This window comes from Triticum urartu, chromosome 3A, assembly GCF_056163025.1.
Source record: "Triticum urartu cultivar PI428250 chromosome 3A, HENAU_Tu73, whole genome shotgun sequence".
NCBI classification, from domain to species: domain Eukaryota; kingdom Viridiplantae; phylum Streptophyta; class Magnoliopsida; order Poales; family Poaceae; genus Triticum; species Triticum urartu.
Genome location: NC_141875.1, coordinates 568,077,334 through 568,102,003, shown reverse-complemented (window position 1 = coordinate 568,102,003; position 24,670 = coordinate 568,077,334). Strand labels below are relative to the sequence as shown.

Sequence of the window (24,670 nt, the reverse complement as noted above, 5' to 3'; positions counted from 1 at the left end):
TCTCTAATCATTATTTATTTGTCAAAAATGGAGACACCATCGAAAAGTACTACCACCATATCCTTGTGCAGCAAATATTGTATGTTCCATATTTATGCCTATATGCACAGGTTTATCGGCCCATACCCGAGCAACCGACTTCAACAGGCGTGCCACCCTGGTTTCTCCAAGATGAGCAGTAGACTTACCAAACTCGGAGGAGTCCAAATCATGGACCATCAAGAGTACTTCGAAGGAAGGCCAAGCCAACCTAACTATGCCCCATCTAAAAGGGCACCTGGTGCCATGAGGAGGGGACACACAAGATCTACCCAAGACATAGATTATACACCTTAGCCAATTTGATCTCGACATCTCGTATGGATTGCCTATATATAGCTTGACCAACTCAAATAGACCCTAGCTGTAACCTCTATTTGTTCCTTGTCTCAAACTAATCTCATATAAGTAGGAGTAGGGATATTATCCCCATCATGGAGCCCAAACATTGGGTCACCTTGTACCCCGTGTTCATCTGACGACATGAGGCAACACCCCGCTACTAAACAAAATCCGTGTGCAACTACCGTACTGCTGTTAGGTACTCGACGAAATACCCTCGACAATGGCTCCACAAAGGTGCGGAGAGCGGTGTGACATCCGGGAGCGGTGGCACGGCGAGGTGGCCTGTGGTAGGAGGCAGGAGTTGGGCGTGAAACATCCCTGGTGCCAAAAAATGGAGGGATACAGACTCCAGGGCTAGTTCGGTTTGTGTCGATACCACAACATTCCTGGCCTGGCATGTGCCTGGAACGTGCAACTGTTTGTTTGGTGCCCTGAAAGGAAAATAGATTGTCTGGCCTGGCCCTCCCTAGCAACTTGATTAGCCTAGCTCAATCAAATAAAATTATGAAGTACTTAGCGCCAAGTAGCGTGGCAGCAGCCTAGGGCCTAATCGGGAGACAAAACTAGGGCATAGCACTCCAAGCTCAGGCTAGCCCGGCCAAGCACAAATCAACGCAAATTCAGGCCCATGCCAGGCGCTAGTTTTCCCCAGGTACGAAGAGCCCAGGTCACCAACCAAACTACTCTTTGCTAAAAAACTACTAGTCCATAGTGCCCTCTACACCCCCTTCTTACCTAGTGGGGGGAGGGGGGGCTAGAGCCTAGAGGAACCTGTAAACATTCTAGGGATATGAATGCTTTATGGGAATATGTTAGTCTGTTTTGTCTATTTTTTGACGATTTTAGAGGGTGGGAGGATTTTAAAGAATCTATTAGAGTTGTTCTTATCTCGAGAAAATAAGAGTCTTGCATAAGACATACATACATATGTATATACATCTGATCTCAGAGATTTGTTCATCTTGATTTGACTCCTTTCATCTGTCTTCTGCGCCAATACTGTCTATATATGTGTCTGTATAATTAGCTAGCTCACTTCCACGCGAATTCGCACCTCGTGCTTCCCAACCTGCACGCTGTCCAGTCCATTGCCCGCCGCGCTCCCGTTTCCGTTCGCCGCCTCTCTGGTTTGCTTGCGCTGCTCTTGCGTTTCCTTCCCTTTCCCCCAGAGGAAGGCGTACAGCCCGATGATGATCAGCAGCGCTCCCAGCAAGCTGGAAACACAAGCAGGTTTCGATATATATGCATCAGTAACATCACTGTTAGCAGCTTGCCGGATTCGCTACAGTAAATGCATCCCATACGACCATCCAATTTCTGAAGATGCGCATGACAGAAATCCATTCTCACCTCCCCACAGACACATCGGTGCCAAGCAGCACCGAATCGAGGACCGTGGTGATTATCAGCGACAGAGAGTTGAACATGGAAGGATATATTGGCCCGCGACGAGACACGGCCCACGAGATCAAGCAAAAGGTGATGCCAGTGTTGAACACCCCCTGAATAACGCATGTGCAAAGTAGTCAGACCGTGCAAGCTGTAGCATATCCATGTAAGAGGCTTGATGAGCTCACGAATGGTCACATCAAATTGCTACTGGCCACTTAATTACCGAGTACACGACGGTGAGCAGCTGCAGATTCCACTTGAGCGCCCATGCCATTGGACGCCTGTCGAGAATGACCCCGATCACCACCGCTTGCACGGTTCCCGACACACACGCCAGCATTGTTGAGAAGTACTTGGACGGAAACTCCTTGGACACTCGAACCTGCGCAATTTAGTTCATTTGAATTGGAAATTTAACGAAACTCTTGGGAAGGTACAATTAATTGTATCATCACAATTCACAAGTGTATTATTGCTGCGACATGAATGAAGAATCTGTATGATACTATGCTAGATGAACCTGTATGATGAACCAGAAGGCGTAGCTGAGGCAGCTGCCGGCTAAGAACAGTGTGCCGATGAGCATGTTGTGGTGGTCAGGGACAGAGGATGCCGCACCAACCGACTGCAGCTCCGGTTTCAGAAGGTGGGTAGGCCAGAGATGCAGCAGCTTGCCTCTGTACATGCTGATCACCATGGTCCCCCCCACACAAATCGCCGCACCGATGACCTTCATCTTGCCTGGGCATGTGCCAATCTTCAGCCGCTCTACTCTGAATAGGTTTGTAGACCAGCATTTTCAGACTGTCAGATCAATGAAGCCAGATCCATTCCCAACATTACATGGCCTAATGGTCATACAGGTCAGTAGTCAGCACATGTGTCTATGCAATAAAGTTAGGTTCATGATGGCCTTATTTGTGCACCTGTGATGTAGTAAATAACTACTCCATCCGTTTTGAAACAGAGTTAGGCAATGCAGATTAATAGACAATGTATGTAACTTACCGGAGTATTATAGCAATGATAAAGGTGACAACAGGGATCACATTAAGGAAATTGACAGTGTAGGCCGCATTGGTGGCGCGCAGGCCGTAGTAGTGCAGTCCCATTGCTAGCACAATTCTGATGTCAAATTGCCAAACGAAATTAGAATGCTGGACGTACGATATATATACAGGGTTGTTCAAAGTAAGGGACAAGTACTGACCCAAACAAAGCGTTGATGGAGATCCAGCCCCATACCTTCAAGTTCACCTTTTTCATCATCTCCCTGCATTCATCAGTCATGGTAAGTGTAAAATTCCTGGAGAAAATTCCGTATGTCAAAACAACTTGAATATAACGAAGATACGGTTTAAGAAATTTGTATGTTCGGTTCGAGCATGTTCCATTTCAAGTGTAACTTTTAAGAAATTGTGCTGTGATACGAGATTATTTTGTTGTATTCCTGAAGAAAATTTGACCTGCCGATCATCACAAAGGAAGCACCAATGAAGTGGAATGTGACTGATGCCCAACAAGAAAGTTCGACCTGATGCATACTATTTCCTGTATGGGTGATAGATCAGCAGCAGCGTTTTCTTTCCGAATCGGTATACGGTTATACATCAACAACAAGGCCGATTGATGTATCTAACGTACGTATATAGAACGGAAAGGAAAGCACCGATTTTCATGTTTGTCCACCACATGTCTTACTAAACCGAGACGATGCTGAAATTGCGTGATACTAGCTGTGCACGTACTCAACAAACTTGCTCAATTTTTTTTTTCAAACACATGGAAATGTCATGATTCAATGTTGAAATGTCTCTATCATTCTTCTAACACTTGACACACGTGTATATCTGATTTCTTTCTATTTCTTGTTAGTTTTCTTTCCTCGAAATGTAAAGACAAAAGTTCTGATAAGTACAAAGTTTTGGTGCTTCTTGTCATTGCCATTCCAAATGACTACGTAAATTTGAAATCTAAACATAAATAGTCTAGTATGCTATGTTCTTTTCACAATTGAACTTTCTACTTGACCGTCAGTATGTTTGGAACTGCCTATGTGGGTGAAATGAAACCCGTAGAACCAACTTTGTTGTTGTTCAAAACTAGAAACCACAGTATACCTGCATTAGCATATACTTCTTTCGTCCCATAATATAAGAGCGTTTTCGGCACTAGTGTAGTGTCGAAAACGCTCTTATATTATGGGATGGAGGGAGTATAATATAAGGTTAGTAAAATAAATTTCACCGATTGTTCATAGCATGTGGGGAAAACAACGGTGGTGCAGTTTTCTGTTCATTTTGAGATTTATTAAATTATTTCTAATACTATAATCTAGTGTAGTGTTCTGCTATGACTAGTCAACAAAATTTTAAATATTAGTATGTATAGTTCTTAGTCGACTGTGTTAACAAATCTCTTAGTCGATCTCACGACACGATGGAATCTGACAGGACGGTGATATAAAAAAATCTAGGACTTCACACAAGGGACAAAGATAGAATAAATGACAAATACTTCAGTGAACATGAACAAAATAAAAAAAAATGCTAAGAGGTTGCAGCACTTTGTTTGCTAAAAACTGAACACAGTTTTGGATCCGAACACCATCAAGTTTTGTGCTATGTAAGCAACTTGAGTCAACTCAAATTTATGTAATTGTCAGGCTAATTCTCGGTCAAACAAAACAGAGTAGGACACTATCCTACAGTCTATAAGACATGAAGAAAAGAAGAGACGCTGTCTGAAAAAACAAGAACAGAACAAATACCTAGCTAAGGAAGCGACAGGGCCAGAGTATGTATGTACCTCTCAAAGTAGAAGGCGAAGGGTGCAACGGTGATGGCACCGGTGAGGTTGCGGTAGGCGAGGAGGACGAAAGGCGCCATACCGACGTTGAAGGCAAGCTTGGACAGGATGAGGGCTCCCATGGTGAAGGCCTGCACCAGCACCATGCTCAGCGGGAGCAACAGCCCCTCCGCCAGCAGCACCTTCTTCTTCTTGTCCACAGCGGCGACATCCATGTCGATTGATGTTCCCCTGCAGCTTGATCAATCGTACCGAGGTTGAAGATGCTTTCGCAGCAGCAAGTGAGCAAACTGAGCTATGCAGAGTAAATGCACCAAGCAATACCAAGCTATAGCTATCCAAATGGGGATGCATATATACATGAAAAACTGGGCTATATATACTTAAGGCTCTTGCTTTGTGCCACATGTTTGGCATCAAATCCTCAATGCAAGAAACCCAGAAGTTGGAAAGAAACAAAAGCTAGCTATGCTGGCTTGACGTGGGACAGATGCCTGGGACGGCCTCTGGCTGCGACCATTGCAGCACACATCCACACCAGTGCGTCCTTGTATAATATGCATGCCGTGTGCGCAATTAGTCTTCTTGACTGAACGAGACTAACTTAACCGCGTCTTGACGGTCTTCTATGTAAAAAAAACTGTCCATCATTTCAAAATGCTGAGGTTCTGGTTGGTCGTGAGTCGCGACCAATGTTTCCCAAACCAAGACAGTTCAGTTCTCACTTGGTTTGCGGCTGAAATTGCGAAAACGCTATAAGTGTGATCCTATTAATTTAGCTTACTCCAGAGGTTTATGAAAATTCTAGTACTTAATTGGTGATGCGGAGGGAACAATTGGGTGAAAGAAATACTACCAGACTGCCTTGAATCATGCCCTCCCATCCCTAACACATGTTGATACCCACCTCGGTACGTAAGAGAAACTTCTGAAGTTTCTTTTGAAAGTGTACCGCCGCTTAACTAAAACCTGATGATATGAGGCCAAACTTATCCTCGATATGTAATGCAGTAATAAATAAATTGTTGTATTTATTACTGTAGGAAGATACTCTATGATAAACCCGGATAATTTAATTTCAATCTTGTCTAGCAAATTATTGGCGATGATTAAAATTTGTAGGTTCAGGTGCAAATTCTAACAGACTAGGTCCTGGTCCTGTTAGCAAGTCTGATTAAAATTCAAATTTGTAGACAACAGATGGATCCGTCAGTCTGTAAGCAAACATCGGGCTACTTGATTATATATAGCGACGAATAAGTCATTTCGCATCGCCAGTCAACCTGCTGATCCATCCTAGGTAGCAGTATCTATTTTCCCACGTTTGCCTCACCTTCACGTGTGGACGTGCCTAATTTGTGAGCCTGTCTCCATCCCAGCTTAAATACAGACGTTAAAGAGGTATGGTACACCCGATTGCAGTTACCAACTGATTTGACGAGGCATAGCACCAAGCATACTTTCGTTTCCTACGCAAACAAGACAAACCAATGAGGGAAGTTTTTTGGCCGGCCATCTCGAGCGAAGAAGCAGGAGCCGTCTCAGAAATCCCAATCCCTCGTATGATGATAATTCACATAAGTAAGGTCGACACCATGCCAAATTAGGCGTATACGTAAATAACTTTGCATCTTCTTCCAACTAATAATATCGATACGGGAACATAAGGCCTACAGTTAGTTTACTTGATCATTGATGATCTACTTGTTCTTATATATTGTTTCGGTTATCAATAAGGTCTATCAATAATCAAGACACAATTGCAAGAATCGAAGTTAGTAGTGCTGTAAATGATAGCTTAGTTTTACAATTTCCTAATGTGTTGAATGGTGAAGAGAGGATGTGGTTGGATAGGGAATTTACTACGGAGGAGATTAGACAGGTTTTGACAATAAGGCACCTGGTCCGCTGGTCTTCCTATTGTTTTATCGAAAGTTCTGGCCTCTATTATGTGATGACTTGCTCTCCATTTCCTTAATATTATCATGCTAGGCTGGACTTAGCTAGGTTTATTGGGGTGTTAATCTTATTATTGCCTAGTGTGTGGGGCAGATAAAATTAACAATATAGACATATTTTTTCTGTTAAATTCATGTTTAAAATCTATACAACTATAGTAGAGCAATGTCTGTTAACAGAACGTTCATTGTCTTAATTCCCAAGGTTAAACCCCCGAAATTCCTTACTTTCGGCCAATAAGCTTGTGCAATGTGATCTACAAAATTTTACCCCAAGTGCTCGCCAACCATCTCAAGCAGATCATCCCGGAAGTGATCTCGGATGAGCAATCGATCTTTATTCCTGGAAGGCTCATTACTGATAATATTATAAAGCATACTGGTATTTGCACTTTATGAATAAGAAAGAGAAGCAAGGATAATTTTCAATGTGGTTTAAAGTTAGATATGATGAAGGCTTATGACATAGTTGAGCGGAGGTATTTAGAGGCTACAATGCAAAAGTTAGGGTTTGTGCCAAGATGGGTGGCGTCAGTAATGAGATGTGTTTCCACCATGACTTTTTTAATGCTCTTCATATGTGGCACCTGCTTTGGAATTCAAACCATCCAAGGGAATTATCAGGGTGATCCTATTTCACCATATTTGTTTCTCTTAGCACACAAGGGCTTATCATGTGTATTGAAAGCGGGCAATGCTGATGATATATTGTTGCTGGAGTAAAGGTCGCACCCACGTCTCTGCAAGTGAAGCACTTGTTATTGCAGATAATAGTATCATATTTTTAATGGCAAATCTGGCAGGATCTACTAAGGTTCATAAATGCAGTAAAGAGTATTATGATGCTTTTGGACAGAGAGTTAACTTGGATAAGTCATCGGTATTTTTTGGTAAGGGATGTCCGGAAGATAAAAGAAGAGAGAATAAGGTTGTCCTAAAAGTACAAAATGAGACCCCGAATGAGTGGTACCATGGACTATCTTCTGATCTAGGGAGACAAAAGCATGACGTTTTCCAGTATTTGAAGGGCCGTATATGGAAAAGGATACATGGTTGGATGGGGAGGTGTTTGTCCGGCGGAGGAAAATACATTCTCATTAAGGCGTGACCCAAGCAATTCCGACATACTTGATGACTTGTTTTCTCAAATTGAAGTGTATACTATTTTTTTAGCACCTCTTTGGTTTAAAAGTAAACTTCCATAGGAGTGAATAGGGCATGGTGTGTAGAAGTGCATGCTCTAGCCAATGCAACCAAAAGACCGATCTGATGGAAGAGACTAGGCAGCACATTATACGTCAACACTCCCCCTCACGTGTGGCTCCCTCAGGCCTAAACGTGGACCGAAAGTGGGCTGCAATTTTAATTGCACCAGCTGGGTCTTGAACTCAAGACCTTTTGGCTCCGATACCATGTAGAAGTTGATGCTCTAGCCAATGCAACCAAAAGACCAATCTGATGGAAGAGACCAGGCAACACATTATACGTCAACATGGTGGACCCCTCTACTTCGGACGAGGTTGCGTGCAGCGAAGGCCTAGCCGTAGCGGTGGATCTAAATGTTCAGAAAGATCATGTTTGTTCAGACTGCAAGAAATTTATCACAAGCATTGGTGCTCCCAGTTTGAGACCCCACATTGTGATCCTTAAGGAGATTTAGCACACTTGAGTGCACCTTAAAGAGGTGTAGAGAACATAGCTTAGCAAAGGCATCATCATCGTTGAGTCCAGGGCGCTATTTATGGCTTGTTGAGCCCCGACTCTGAAGATAGCCGACCTCTCCCGAACTCCCTCCACTCGTGCTCTCACACTCCCATGCAGATGACAATGACAACTGCGACATATCAGCCTCCCATGCTAGTCGTAGTCCCTTGGCGCGTTGATGCCATCGGTCATGCTGCCACACTCCAATGGCGCACACACTCCTGCCACCCTCTAGTAGTGCGCTCACTTCCTCCACTAGTGCTAGGAGCACCCCCCCCACCCGACACATCGAGCAACATGGTCACCCAGGGCCGGTCTTGAAATTTCAGGGTCCAGGTGAAACTAGAATTGAGGCCTCTTAATATTAACGTCAGAATTACAATTAGGAGTATTCCATGTGCGTGTGTGAGCACGCACGCCACCAAGCCCTTCATTACACGGTGATTTGATCTTGCTTGTATCTTGATGCACGGTCTAAGGGCATCTCCAACGGGCTCCCCCACTTCTCCCCATATGTCTGGACTGAACCGTCCGGACAAAAAATGCCATCCAAACAGGCTCCTACCACCAGTATTACTGTCCGAGGTGTCCAATATCCCCCGGTGTGGTCCCGAGTAGAGGGGAGGAGTAGGAGAGTCTGCATAGACCGCAATGTCGGCCCAATAACCGCCCTTTTTATCCGTGCCCCTCTCTCGCACTCTCCACTCTCCGCCACTCACCCAAACCCTAGCAACCGATAGGTACAAGAGCAAGCTTCCAAGGCCGAGGCGCTCCTCCGCGAGCGCGCCACCGTAGCCCAGGACAGATACTCCGACAACTAGGACAACGGTTGGAGCGACGTCGACGACGGTGATGGCTCGACAACGTTTAAGATTCGCCTCTAGTTCGTTAGGTAAATTTAGAGTAGTTTTAGCTCGAGTTTTATGTTTGATGTTTATGCATGCATGAACTATGTTAGTTTGAATGTCTGGACAACTCAATAAATTTGAGGCTTATCATTCGGTACCAACATTCCTAGCGGACGTCTGACAAGTAGGGGTTGCCCTTTGCAGTTTGCCGTTGGAGATGCCCTACTATGTTCATCTAACAATATTCAGAACAACGATACATAAATATGTCTCTTTATTTCTAATATGATTTTGATTATAACAATACGCTATAAACTAAAGTAAGGCCTCTTATTTGTAATAATTAAGTTTTGCATTACAAAAAGTTGAATAAACTATTTTTTATTCAATCATGTTCATCAAAAGATATATGGACGTTCCGTCCAAGAAATTAAAATAAGAATATAATTTGCAGATCCTATCTTTCAAGCAAGCTAGGAATGGGCAGGTGTGCACTGTGATAAACAACCTATCTTCCATGTTTCAACTGAAAAGGAAATTCTCTTGCAAATGCATTTATCACATATTAGGCAGCGCTACGAGTGGCCGGTGATAATCTGAAAATATCCACTCGGCAACCATCGGATGGGGTAGCACACAGCCATTTGATCTCTGCAACAGTAGCCTTGTTGTGCTCTCAAAAACAAGAAGTGTGTTGCGATTGCAACAATGGCCACGTTACAATCCTGGGCAAACCGTCCTCTTTGCAACATGACTCATATTGCAATCCTGAGGGAGAACCAGGGGATGGCGCAACTGCGTGTCATGACGGTGTTGTCCCCTGCAGCAACCAACGTTGTGGCGCATGACTGCAGTGGCAAGCGCGGTGCTTGGTTTGCGTTCTTTTGTTAACAACGCTTGGAGGGATCGCATGGTATTTGGACGAGCTCTCGGTGAGCGCGTCCATGACGGAGAGGGCGGGTGAAGACAAGAGGTGGAAGAGCAAAGTGGATCTCACTCATCGGAAAAAAACAAAACAAATGGCTCTTGTGATCCCATATAGGAGATGAAGAAGACAAAAAAAAAATGATGGGCAGTGAGTGGGCCTGATAGGTACACGTATTGAGCATGGATGGACCAGAATAGGGTCTTGTATTTGCAATTTGGTCCATGCTGTGAACCAATGCTGTCCGACGGTCGCAGAGACGACCGAAATGTACACGATTATCAGCCTGCTATTCTCAAGCGTTCCTCTAAAATCGATAATCTTGGACGTACGGGTCTGTTACAGGATTGTTATGAAACTTTCCTTAAATCTCTTTGCCCCCCTATTTCCCACCGGGGTGGCCCGCCTCACTCTCCTTCCTCCCAATCCCCTTTTGCCATGTCAGCATGTAATTAATCCGTCCGTAATTGCACGTGCAGCAAAGCCCCCCAGAATAAATCAATCTGTACCCATGTTTCGTTCACTGAACCACCACGTAGTACTTCATAATAAACTGAGGCGAAGGCCGAGGGGACATCAGTAGAAAGAATTTGAGAAACGAAACCAACAAATTAGCAGGCGATGAGACGAGAAACGAGATGGAAAGGGAAGATCACCCGTACGTACACCAGTTATACGGTGGCGAGGTTGTTGGTCAGCACTCAGCAGGCACCTCCTCACGGCCGCATGACGATCTTGTGACGAGGAGCAAAACGATTTTGCCTAGGGAACGACGCCGAGCTAAGTCACCGTCCGTCGTTCGTTCCTGGCGGCCACGAGGATTTCGGGACTCTGGCGGCGATCAGAAGACGAGAACGAGAGTCGCGAGGCGAGAGCGAGAAAGCGCTGCGACGTGTTTTTTTCTCCTGAGAAAAGCGTTTTAAGGTCGGGCCAGTCGATCGGCGGCGGCAGGCCTAACTCACTGGCCCGATACGAATAGCGGGCTGAGCAGCGGCATACCTGGGCTAGCGGCAAAACATCTACCAAAGCGATTCGGGCGGTTAGAGGCCCACTTTATTTGTGTTGCTTTTCTATTCCCCAGCCCACCTATTGTTCACGATCCCTCAAAAAAAAGCCCTATTGTTCACGAGTTTAAATCAAACCAATGCAGGCCCCACTGTGCCACGTGACACATGTGGTAAGCAATCTAAACTACTAAAAAAACACACGCCCCACTGCTAACATGTTTTTTCCTCGCTGGCCCACCCACACACATTCCTCCGTCCTCCACATGCATGCATGACATGAATATGACACGTCCACTCTCTCTCTCTCTCTCTCTTCTCTCATCCAACAAATCTATCTTTTCCCTCAAAACAAAAACAAATCTACTATTTTATTCCAACTTAGAAAATTTAAATCTTTCATATATTTTAACCATAAATTTTTTTTATATATTTGAATTCCTGGTGCCAAGACCTTTAGAACAAGACTAATCTTGGATGCGTTTCAAAGATGTTTAAATTTTAACGTTTCAATCCACGTTTTTCACTCAATCCATTTCAGTGTGTGAAACTGCTTATTTGTGAAGCTTAAATATCATATTCATGAAATACAAGAAAATAAAATGAAACATGTGAAATCAATAAAAGATACGAAATATATTTCACTCATTTTAAGAAACCAATTATACTTACAATGAGTGAAATTGTTTCTCTTAACTAAGTAAAATAGGTTTTCTATAATCATATTTTTGTGAGTTATAACTGTAACTGAAATAGTCAGTATCAACTCTTTTAAATGACCAATGTCATAAATATGAATTAATAAGTTTCAACCATTTTTTTATCGGTTATATTTTCAGAAACAACAATTTCAAAAAATGAGTGAAATTAGTTTTTGAAATCAGCGAAATTAGCATTTGATTAATTGAAACCTGGATTTTTAATTGAAACGAGTGATATCCTTTTTTAAAATGAGTGAAACTAGTTCTTTGAAATGACTGAAATTTGTGTTTTGAAAAGAGTGAAACCAGTTCTTTGAAATGACTTAAAGGTGGAGGAAGAGGTGGCATTGACAATGCTTGAGGTGGGGCAAAGGTGGAGGAGGACACAAACGACCTGGTGGTGCTAGCAAGTGAGGAGCAGATGACGTTGCACCAAGTGGTAAATATCATTTGGACCTCAGTTTTGCTATTATGATTTTGTGCGAAGGTAGAAGACAACAAAAGATATTTATATCGAATATCTTCTGCAATCATTTCAATTTTGCTCCAATAATTATATGGTTTGGTTGTGATCTCAGTGCGTGGATCAGTGACCAATCCATAGGGCAACTAAGATCTCATGTCGAAACTAAGCATATTTTATTGGCTACTGTAGAATTGCTTGATTCCTTTATCAACAAAATATTGTAAGGATGGTCTCTGTTTGATATACTTTGTATTAGTCTATGGATCTTCGTGTGCTAAATTTGGAGGTGTTCATTGACAATTGATAAATTCTCTCTCTTACATTTAGCTTTAGCCACGAGTTAGTTACTAATGTTGTGTTGTTTGTTCCTTAAATAATAAATATCTATTTTGTGAATTCATGTTTATCATGGCTTGATTTCAGTGTTATTGAATCAATTGATCTATAGGAAGTATATCTATGGAAATAATGAGAGGTGGTGCCATTGCATGAAATGCCAAATTAGCAAATTTGATTAACTGAGGCAACCGATCAATACCTCCAATTGCCTTTTGAATGTTGTCTTTGTCTCGTATATACATTTTCCATTTTGTTCTTCACCTGTTGCATCATATACTTTGAGGGCTGGGTTGTCCAATGTATGCATATACTTACCATTATGTTGTTCACAAGTTCCAGTGCAGCCATGTCCATATTAATGTGGATATTGAATGATATCCTAGTGTCACAACAAGTTGTGTTTGTTAGCTGTAAGATCTTTGTTGTATGGGGTTCACTATCTCCATATATTATTCTGAACACCAATTTTTTGGGCCCATTACCTCCCTGTACTGTGTTGCTAAGATTGATGTAGGCATTGACTATACCATGGCACGAGGGTATCAACTTTTCTTAGTGGCAGTAAACATATATAATATGCGCAAATAAAGTTGATGATGTGTTATAGTAACTAAGCAAAAGTTGGCATACACACCATCTTTCCAAAGTAAAACAGTATAGTCACTGAGAAAAAATTGGCATACAACACCATCTTTTCAAATGAATCTGAAGATGTGTAGTTTCTTTCTCTCTGGTAATTACTTGTTTTTCATGTGCTTAGCTAATGTTGTGGCTATTTTTTAAGTGGAGCAATCATCCTAAGGTTGCGTCAGTGCTCCTCTTATTCGCAGAACACGAGCCAACCAGATACACAAAGAACAAAGGCCTACGCAACAGAGGAATAAAGAAACCGAAGGACTCCAGTGAACAAACGCAGAGCAACAACAACAATAGACAAAACCCTAAGACACTGCCACTAATAAAGAGACATAGCACACGCACTGTCCAACAGTAGAATTAACTAGCACCATCACAACGACCATAACCCCCCAAATCCACAAAATCAAAAAAGAAACATGTCGCCCAAAACCCACCGATCAAATATCGAATCTCAGGAGTCAGGATGACAGGACCCCTGCTCCTGGCCTATCCCCAAACCGGAACTAAGAAAAGGATCGCAATAGAAGGGGCATCAAAGGATGGTTGATGAACTAATTGAAATGCAGTCGCATGGCATGAAGGAGTTCCTGTACATACTGATTGGACTGGCAAGAGATTCTGGCAAGGTTAGTGGGGCAAAAAATCATCCTTTGTTTCATTTTTTGTTTCATTTTTTTCTGTTCCATTTTTGTTTTTTCTACTTTAAATAATTTGGAACTTAAAAAAACTGTTGAAATTAAAAAAAATGAGAATTTTGAAATAAAATGTTCAAGAAAACATAAACTGTTTGTGAATTCAAAAAATGCTCCAGATTTTTCAAAAATGTTCACATTCAAAGCAATGTTCGTAATTTAAAAAAAATGTTCATAAAATAAAAAAGTACATGATTTTGAAAAAAGTCCGTGTATTAAAAATTATTAATGAAATTGAACAAAATGTTTACTAATTCAAAAATTGTTCATGCATTTTAAAAAATTCCTAAAATTTTAAAAATATTTCGTGAATTACAAAAGAGTTTATTGATTCATAAAATGTTTGTTGATTCAAAAAATGTTCATGCATTTCAAAAATGTTCGTGATTGTTTTTAAAAAAATCAACAAAATCCGAAGAAATGTTCGTCTATTCTAGAATTGGTCGCCGATTCAAAAGAAATGCTTAAAAACCGTTTGCAAAAAATGTTCACAACTTTTAAAAAAAGTTTGTAAATAGTAAAAAAATTCATGATTTTTGAAAATATCCCCAAATTCGTAATTTTTTTACGTATGATTGAAGGTATGTAGTTAAAATTAATGCTTTTGAGTCTTTGTGACTATATACCCATGTGAATTTTGAAGAATTAAATGCCGGAGTGGATCGGAATATTATAGTATGTTTTCTAAAATACATTTCTTGAAATTCAGAATAATTCTTTGAATTACCAAGTTTTTTGACAACGATGATATTTTTTCAAAAATGTGAACATTGCTTCAATTTGTGAATAAATTTTAAAAAAGAAACATTTTATTGCATTTGTGAACGAAATGTGGTCAACTCCATTGTAGATTATGATTCTTGTTTTCTCCCGTTGTAATGCACGGACCCTGTTGCTAGTTGTTGTACAATGTTTCCTGCTATGCTCTACTTAGGCAACACGCAATAGCACCTGTCTTCGAGTACAATGTTTTCCTTAATTTGTTCTCACTTTATCATGGATAATGGTATTAACGTGGTTGTATTTATCTTGCATATGTATATATGTATGTATGTATGTATTTATGGACCCAATTTACACATTGGACTTTCAAATTATTTTTCATATTATACCGAATCGTTTTCCCTACCCTAGCCGCCGCCACCAGCCAGGCGACTAGGGAGGCGATCTCCTTCCACCGACCGGGGCACTGGCCCCCTCTCCCTCCGGCCGCTGCTCCGGTGGCAGGAGGGAGGGGGACCCCGTTCCTCCGCTCTGTAGTTAGGTTCTGGATTTGTAGGTCGTGGTGCGTCGTTGGGGTAGTGGGAGCGGCGCCTAGACGAATAAATCTGCCTCAACTCCACTCCCACACCGGCGGTGCCCTTCATGGCGGTGTCTCGAAGTTGATGGCATCGTGTCTCTGCCGATCCTTCAGATCGACAACATTAGGGTTCATGGATGGTGTTGGCGAGGCGGCGGCGGCCTCCATCAGGTGTGTCTCTCCTTCTACTCGGTCCCCGTTGCTGTGGCGTTGTATTCGACGTCATGGTGGAGCAGGGGGATTTTGTCGTTCAGGAGTACGCGCAGGCGGTTGTCTACGCAAGTGACAACTGGAAGATGGAGAATCTTGTGCTTGGTCTGTGGTTGAAGGCTGACAGTTCTGGTTTCCTCCTCCGACGTCGTCGTCATGCGGGGGTGTCAGTTTTGAAGTTTGATGGCGTGTCCGGGGACATGTTGCCCCGGTCTGATTCTTTCAACGGCTATGATTTTGCTTCTGGCAAACTACTTTGGAGGTCCGTAAAGTCGTAGATCAGCAATGGGGCCGCGTCGAGCTTGGGTGAAGAGGTGATTTGTCTTTTACCCTTTGATGACTGCTTCGGCGGTGTCGAAGGAGAGGGACAGACGCTGGTATTTTGCATAGAATTTTTCTATCTTTTCAGTCTTGTATGGTCGGTGTTTACGTGTCTTGTAACTTGATCTTTATTCTATATAAATGAGACACGTATTACCATGCAAAAAAGTTATTATTCATATTTACTTAAATGATTTGTCATCTTGCAAAAGTTTTTTTGTGTGGGAATCTTGCAAAAGTTATATCAGTACATATTGAACAAATGGACGGACGTGGGCGCGTGGCAATGTGCACCATCATGTTCTAGTAAACCCATACACGGCGTCGGAGAACCACACCAGCGATCAGCGAGAAGTTAACATCACTATTCACTAGCACTTAAATCAAGCCCATTTCCACATCTTGATCAGCTGCTTTTGTGGCAACTACACGGCAGATAATGCAATCTTACTCAAACAACTTATATCAGGGGAAAACTTACTCATCACATGCAGAGAGGAAAACAATAAGAATCCTAGGACAAATGTGATATATCCCTCTCGAACTATCAAAGTCCGCTTCCACAACCCCAAACAAGCAAATTTATCAGGAAGAGAATCAGATCGTGACTAAATGGCATCTCCTATCATCAGATCGGATGCTGGCCAGAGAGAACATATACCTAAACGCAGAGAAAACGAAATCCAAAATCTCTCATGGTAAGAGTATAACTTAAAGCATTGAGGAAAGACGATGCACACGAACCTTTGCGGCGCGATCGCAAGGGCAACTCCGACCGTACAAGGTCGCAGGAGCCGAATGACGAGGAATCAGGAACCTGATGGCACAAGATCACGGGGACGCAATGACGAGCCTCCCCTTTCCCTCTCGATGGCTCGACCGATCAGATCCCTGATCACGAGAATCAGTCTCATAGATGAACGATCAGCCACGTCGCACGAAATCGGGGAAGGAGATTCCTCCTGCCATTGTTGCTCAGCTCCCTCACTCTCTCCCCGTGGAATCCACGGGGATGAGGGAGGAGAAAGGTGATGTTAAAACGGTGTCCATGTTCTTAGGATGGAGTCAAGTGTGTGCTTGCATGTAGGAGAGTTAGTTTAGTCTTCTTCACAAGGGAACCAGGAGAGTTAGTATAGTGAGGCAGTGAGCGTACGCTAGTAGAAGGCCCGTGCATGTGGCTGCATGTTGAGTTTCTCGTGGGATATGGAGTGCTTTTTTCCGCTAGAGCCGGTGCTTACTCGACACTTGTATCTTTACCTACCGTAACTTCTAGAAGGTCAAGGAGACGGCCAAGAGCCTCACTAGAAAAAAATATGTCTGTGAAAAATTCTCAGGGAAAAGATCTCCCTGGCTTTCTAGGAACCCTTCTACACGAAGCGTGCATGGCGTATAATCGGAGGCGTGGTTGTTTCAAACAATCCAGCATCTTCGGGCCTTCATTTGTCCCCGGAGAGGCGGACAGCAGCGGGTCGAGCCCTATTTGTTCGCCGGGGCAACGCCGCCTCTCATTTCTCCTTCCGCCATTTATCTGCCCTGAGATTTTGCCATTTATAATTTCTTCGACCGTTTTTTTTTGTGAGGTTAAAGAGAGTTTTATTTCATAATGATAGGATTACAATCTCGAGATACCAAGTCCTCACAACACGGAGGGCTCGAATTCAACCATACCGGTATAAGCCTCGGTATAATGAGCTAGGTGATGTGCTGACTTATTTTGATCTCTACTAATCTTAAATGGAACAAACTCTCTATCAACCATAAGAGCTTTGATCTCAGGAGATAAGTGGAACTTTGACGAACATGTCCGTGCTAGAAGAACAACATAAATATCAAGGAACGGGAATATGTATCCCATATGGAAGGGTGGTAGCCTTAGATAGGGTGATCACCGTACCTTTGGGTATAGTGAGCCTCCACTCATTGGACTAGAAGAACCATTCATTAAACTAGGGTAAGAGAATAAAATGATTTTATTTGATTATACTAATCCTTTGCAGCCTAGTAAACTTCAAAAGACGTCTTCATCGCTTCTTCCTCAAAGAGAGAAGAAGCCTGGTACGAAGACGTACCTCAAAAACAAAGAACGAAAGAGGCGTGGGAACTTGCGCAGGTTCTTCCAAATACCTTAAGTATTATTTTATCCAGTTTCGTTTTGTTTTTCTATAAATATTTCTTTGTTTTTCCAAGTCATACGAGCACCCATACGATCACATGAGACCGTATGGAACACCGTCTTTGACCCTGTTTCCTTGGGTGATTTGGGCGATGGACCATGTGACCACCCATGTGATCACCAACTGATCATATGGAAGGCCGTCAATCAATCTGTCACCTGGAGCTAACATTTGCAAAAGACAAAACTCTCTCACAGGGCAGAAGAAGGCAAACAGACACTAGTACGGGCAGTCACGGTCGTCTCATACACCATCGAACACTCTGTAAAGAAAGAACTTGACTGAAAGAATCCATGTGCCCGCTTGTACGATTAGCCGCGGTCATATGGAAGGACGTCAATCATGATTTCTTTCTGATCCTCAACAGAACTTCGCCCTTTTATGTGGTTTGCTTCCGATTCTTTTTAACTTCCTTATCTTGTCAAAACCCGTGCCCCTAACCTCTTATATATAGAACCCTTGCCTCCTCCTCTATCAAAGCTAACAAACCAATCTCGCCCAAACGTCTCTTAGTTTTGAAGTGCAAGAAGCGATGGTGGGATGAGAGGCAACCCTCTTCTTAGGAGGAGGAGGATCTGGAACAAGAAGGATATCACTCTCCAGAAGCAAGAGGGAGAGGATCTGTCGTGTTCATGATTGGTCCTCTTCATAGGAAGACCCGGAGGAACCACCTTACGAAGAGGAAGATGAAGAAGAGGAATATGAAGAGGATGAGGAGAAGAAGCCGACGGCCATCCCCATCGAATCCGTGAAGGCGTGATCATCACCGAGAACGGGCTTGACTTCATAAAGGAAACGCCGATCATCATGGGTAAGTGCGGTTTTAGCAACTGCACTATCCATGAACCACTGCGAGAGTCTCAAGAAATTGATCCAAGGGCATGTAAGATGCACACCATCGGTGCTCGCATGCAAGTGGGACCCCAAGGAAGAGGCGCACCACCAACCCTACGCCCTCTACTTAGCCCGAGGTACATGTCAATAATTTCAAGATTGAAACTAAAATTATGGCTGACCAAATCAGGTAGATGGAAGTGGTGCTTGCCACAAAGACTCGTGAGGCTTTGGACATGAGCCCGAGGATCATCGCCAACCAAGATGCGATGCTTCACATGTACCGTACCCGCATCAAGGACTTGGATATCATCAGCAAACTCATGATAAACGTCCTCACTGGTGTCACCATTCGCTCCAGAGGAGAACACTGGTATCGACAAAAAGGAGACTAAATGAATCCAGCCGGCTTAGCATGTTAAGCTTGGGGGGATTTCGAAGCCCTTTTGTATCCCTTATCACTCTCCACTTAAATTTTAGTTAAAATTTTCGTTTAGTTTGAATAAGTAAGGACAATCATGCTTTCTTGATAGAGGGAAGAAATTCATCCAATGAGTCCTGGATGCTCTAATAGATGTTCTATCATGGCTTTTATCCGAAATTGCTTAGAATGTTGGGCCCTGATGTGTTCTAAGTAGTTCTGCTTTATAGATGATGATTATAAGTCTTCCACATCTTTAGTATCGATCAGGAATGAGAAGTTAACAACTTAACATGATATGTCACCTTTACTTCAATTTATCTTGTGTCTGCTTGGTGAAGTCTAAAAACTAATGATCGAGGCAAGAAAAAGAGCAATTTTCTTTTATGGTAAAAATAAAATACTTAAACAAAGATAGAAGGAATTGTGTAGAACCCCCGTAGCTAATATGAACAATCAAGCATATCTTTTTATGTCATGCCTCTAAATGAGGAAAAGAAAATTTCCAGTAACATGGGATAGGCTTGGCTCTTCGAGAAAAAGTGGAAGTAAGAAAATATCTTCTTTAAAAAGTAAAAGACCGAGGGAACTTATTCAGCTGATTGAACGGAGTAATTATCGCTTAAAGTTGAAGAATGTATTCTTAACGATATATAGTAAGGTGTGGAAGCCTCCATGCTCATCTGATTAAGGAAGGGATGTGGTAGTGCACATAAGAGTGGATCATATAATGCGGATTCTGAAATTTCATGATGCACTCATTCATTTTCAACCATCCACATCTCATAATAAAGATGACCTCTTTCTTACAAGCTGCGGGATTTGCTCAGGGACGAGCAAACCTCTAAGCTTGGGGGAGTTGATGAGTCCAAATTACATGATTATTTTGCTAGTATTTTTGCGACTACTCGGTAGGCTTTGTGGAATTTTACCGCGTCCACGCACTCTTTTTTGTCGTTTTTCTCAGGTAACACCTTTTTGGACCAAATAATATTTTATGGAAGAAATCACAGGAAATAGTAATGAAATCATGCATTTAGTGTGATAATCACCTACCATAAAAGAATCAAGCAAGAAGGTCAAAGAAGAAATCGTTGCCGAGCTTCCAAAACAAAAGATGATATTCCATACGACCGCGCTCGCTCGTATGAGCGGTCGTATGGAGTGCCAATGCCACTGCCAGATCAACTATCTCCACTGCATGAAATCGAATCATGAATTAGATGAACAGAGAGACCAAAAACTCTTCTGGAAGCAGGAACCCTAGTCTCTGGATCGATCCAGAGGGAGGAATCGGCAAGGAGGAGGCCGTTGATAACCCACAAGTATAGGGGATCGCAACAGTTTTCGAGGGTAGAGTATTCAACCCAAATTTATTGATTCAACACAAGGGGAGCCAAAGAATATTCTCAAGTATTAGCAGCTGAGTTGTCAATTCAACCACACCTGGAAACTTAATATCTGCAGCAAGGTATTTAGTAGCAAAGTAATATGATAGTAGTGGTAATGGTGGCAAAAGGTAACGGTAGCAAAAGTAATATTGCTGGTGTTTTATAGTGAGGATAACAATAGCAACGGAAAAGTAAATAAGCGGAGAACAATATATGGAAAGCTCGTAGGCAATGGATCGGTGATGGAGAATTATGCCGGATGCGGTTCATCATGTAACAGTCATAACATAGGGTGACACAGAACTAGCTACAATTCATCAATGTAATGTAGGCATGTATTCCGAATATAGTCATACGTAAAGAACTTGCATGACATATTTTGTCCTACCCTCCCGTGGCAGCGAGGTCCTATTGGAAACTAAGGGATATTAAGGCCTCCTTTTAATAGAGTACAGGAACAAAGCATTAACACATAGTGAATACATGAACTCCACAAACTACAGTCATCACCGGGAGTGGTCCTGATTATTGTCACTTCGGGGTTGCCGGATCATAACACATAGTAGGTGACTATAGACATGCAAGATAGGATCAAGAACTCTCATATATTGATGAAAACATAATAGGTTCAGATCTGAAATCATGGCACTCGTGCCCTAGTGACAAGCATTAAGCATAGCAAAGTCATAGCAACATCAATCTCAGAACATAGTGGATACTAGGGATCAAACCCTAACAAAACTAACTCGATTACATGATAAATCTCATCCAACCCATCACCGTCCAGCAAGCCTACGATGGAATTAATCACGCACGGCGGTGAGCATCATGAAATTGGTGATAGAGGATGGTTGATGATGACGATGGCGACGGATTCCCCTCTCCAGAGCCCCGAACGGACTCCAGATCAGCCCTCCCGAGAGAGTTTAGGGCTTGGCGGCGGCTCCGTATCGTAAAACGCGATGAATCCTTCTCCCTGATTTTTTCTCCCCGAAAGTGAATATATGGAGTCAAGGTTGACGTTGGTGGAGCGTCAGGGGGCCCACGAGGCAGGGGGCGCGCCCAGGGGGGTAGGGTGCACCCCCACCCTCCTGGACATGTGGAGGCCCCCCTGATGTGGATCTTCCTTCCAGTATTTTTTATATATTCCAAAATAATTCTCCGTTGATTTTCAGGTCATTCCGGGAACTTTTATTTCTGCACAAAAATAACACCATGACAATTCTGTTGAAAACAGCGTCAGTCCAGGTTAGTTCCATTCAAATCATGCAAGTTTGAGTCCAAAACAAGGGCAAAAGTGTTTGGAAAAGTAGATACGACGGAGACGTATCAACTCCCCCAAGTTTAAACCTTTGCTTATCCTCAAGCAATTCAGTTGATAAACTGAAAGTGATAAAGAAAAACTTTTACAAACTCTGTTTGCTCTTGTTGTTGTAAATATGTAAAGCCAACATTCAAGTTTTGAGCAAAGATTATGAACTAACCACATTCACAATAACATTTAGGTCTCATGTTTACTCATATCAATGGCATAATCAACTAGCGAGCAATAATAATAAATCTCGGATGACAACACTTTCTCAAAACAATCATGATATGATATAACAAGATGGTATCTCGCTAGCCCTTTCTGAGACTGCAAAACATAAATGCAGAGCACCTTTAAAGATCAATGACTGACTAGACATTGTAATTCATGGTAAAAGAGATCCGATCAAGTCATACTCAATGTAAACTAACAGTAATGAATGCAAATGACAGTGATGCTCTCCAACTGGTGCTTTGTAATAAGAGGATGATGACTCAACATAAAAATAAATGGATAGCCCCTTCGCAGAGGGAAGTGGGGATTTGTAGAGGTGCCAGAGCTCGGTTTTGAAATAGACATGAATAATATTTTGAGCGGTTTACTTTCATTGTGAACATAACAACCGAGAGATGGCGATATCTTCCATGCTACACACATTATAGGCGGTTCCCAAACAGAATGGTAAAGTTTATACTCCCCCTCCACCAACAAGCATCACTCCATGGCTTGCTCGAAACAACGAGTGCCTCCAACTAACAATAGTCCCGGGGGAGTTTTGTTTGTGATTATTTTGATTTGATTTGCATAAAGCATGGGACTGGGCATCCCGGTGACCAGCCATTTTCTCGTGAGTGAGGAGCGGAGTCCACTACTCTTGAGAATAACCTGCCTAACATGGAAAATACGGACAACCCTAGTTGATACATGAGCTATTCGAGCATACAAAACAGAATGTTTATTTGAAGGTTTAGAGTTTGGCACATACAAATTTACTTGGAACGGCAGGTAGATACCGTATATAGGTAGGTATGGTGGACTCATATGGAACAACTTTAGGGTCTATGGAATTGGATGCACAAGCAGTATCCCCGCTTAGTACAAGTGAAGGCTAGCAAAAGACTGGGAAGCGACCAGCTAGAGAGCGACAATAGTCATGAACATGCATTAAAATTAACCAACACCGAATGCAAGCATGAGTAGGATATAATGCACCATGAACATAAATATCGTAGAGGCTATGTTGATTTTGTTTCAACTACATGCGTGAACATGTGCCAAGTCAAGCCACTCGAATTGTTCAAAAGAGGATACCACCCTATCATACCACATGTAACATCCCAAAATTTCAATTTGGAATGTTTTAAAATTATTAGCTAAGCATCTATGCATTTTGTTTGATTTGAGTGACATTTGGAAATTTTCAGAGGCTTTTGAGTTTTGGTTGAATTTGGATTCAACTTGGCATTTGAAAATCTACCTCAATATCCCTAACAAATACTTGAGAAAAAGTATGAGAGGAGCTAACATGACACTCCAAAAATGTCAGAGGAAAATATTGCCAAAAGGTTTGAATTCAAATTTGAATTTTATTTGGAGTTTGCAGAAAATGTTTTTTTAGTTTCTGTTTTGCCTCTAGAAAAATGTCCACGCTATAGGATTAATTCCCCTAAGAATTTTGATATATGTATGTCCTATATAAAAATAGTATAATTTTCTCTTAGTTTAGTTTCTTCTCTCTGTCCTATTCAAAAAAAGGGGGTAAGACCCAGGCGCGAGCCAGGCCAACCGGCCCAGCCGATGCCCGAGCCAGCAAGCCCAGCAGCGCCGAGCCGCAGCCCACCAGCGACCGAGCCGGCCTACCTCAGCGCCCGACCGAACCCCCTCTCCCTCTCTCACCGACGCGCCGGCCCCACCTCATCTCTTTCCCCCTCGCCACGCTATGCCGCGCCAGAGCGCGTTCGATGCCGCCGCCGCGTCCGAATTCAACAGGATCACGATCCCGAGTCGCCCCCTGCTCCAAGTTGATGCCCTATAAATAGCCCTACCCCTCCTCTTCTGAACCCCCCTAAAACCCTAGCCCAAAACACACCGCAGCTCACGCCCTCCTCCTTTGGATCTCGCCGTCGACCGCCGCAGTCTGCCGTCTGTTCCGACTCCGGTGAGGATCCCTCTGCCCTCAAATCTTGTCAGCTGAAACCCCTCAACCGCGCGCACCTCCCTGACATCCTCTCTCCGTCCAGGGATTGCCGGAGCCGCCGCCTTGAGCATCACCGCCCGTCGCCGGAGCTGCAGAGCACCGGGCTTTGTTTTCGCCACGCCTCGACGTCCGCGCCGTCCCCAAGCTCCAACCACTCCACCACCCCCTCCGCCACGCTCCACCCCATCACCCCGACCTCGCCACCGCCGCCCCGGACCACCGGAACACCACCGCCACCAACGCCCGAGCCTTCCTCGCCGTCGACCGCCGCGGTAAGCCACCGGACTCCAACCCACCATTCGATCGGCAACCTACGGTGTAGATTAGAGTTAGCGAATGGGTAGGTTTTTTTATTAGACCGGTTTTATTTCATGGTTTGTTTCCGGTTTATTTACTAGGTTTAGTTAGACCAAACCGATCGTTTTTTTCTGTTAGCCCATGGAAACAGTGACCTATTGATCGCCCGCGCGTTAGATAATTTAGAGAGCGCTCATTGTTTCGGCCCGTTAGCACCCTAGTTGTTTTAGTTTTATTCTTTGTTTCTGTTTTTAAAACAGAATAGTTCCAATCTTGAAAAATCTATATCTTTTAGGTTATTTAATATTTTTAGTTGATTCTTTTTGCTCTAGTTTGCAAATTTCCTATAGTTGCTG

At 42.9% G+C, this 24,670-nt stretch overlaps 1 protein-coding gene across 2 annotated transcripts; it reads right to left on the bottom strand.

The window, feature by feature from the left end:
- Positions 1-1,262: 1,262 nt before the first annotated feature.
- Positions 1,263-16,696, bottom strand: LOC125548740 (WAT1-related protein At1g09380-like). 2 transcript variants are annotated; one of them, XM_087516911.1, is made up of 8 exons: positions 16,436-16,696; positions 4,585-4,815; positions 2,987-3,049; positions 2,785-2,901; positions 2,297-2,549; positions 2,000-2,158; positions 1,735-1,886; positions 1,263-1,598 (listed from the first exon to the last, which is right to left on the bottom strand). In XM_087516911.1, exons 2-8 carry the CDS (start codon positions 4,797-4,799, stop codon positions 1,412-1,414), a joined length of 1,146 nt encoding a protein of 381 aa, XP_087373037.1. In that variant the 5' UTR covers positions 4,800-4,815; positions 16,436-16,696; the 3' UTR covers positions 1,263-1,411. The 2 variants fall into 2 exon arrangements, with proteins under 2 accessions (XP_087373037.1, XP_048568245.2); XM_048712288.2 differs by lacking the exon at positions 16,436-16,696 and having other exon boundaries at positions 4,585-5,059.
- Between the last annotated feature and the right edge of the window lie 7,974 nt (positions 16,697-24,670).

Bases quoted from the DNA above. Each gene is read 5' to 3' on its own strand.
- LOC125548740 (XM_087516911.1), bottom strand. From the start codon at position 4,799: ATGGATGTCGCCGCTGTGGACAAGAAGAAGAAGGTGCTGCTGGCGGAG. The intron at 2,159-2,296 runs GTTCATCTAGCA...TAAATTGCGCAG, and splicing joins CCTTCTGGTTCATCATACAG to GTTCGAGTGTCCAAGGAGTT. The intron at 1,599-1,734 runs GTGAGAATGGAT...TTGTGTTTCCAG, and splicing joins ACCGATGTGTCTGTGGGGAG to CTTGCTGGGAGCGCTGCTGA.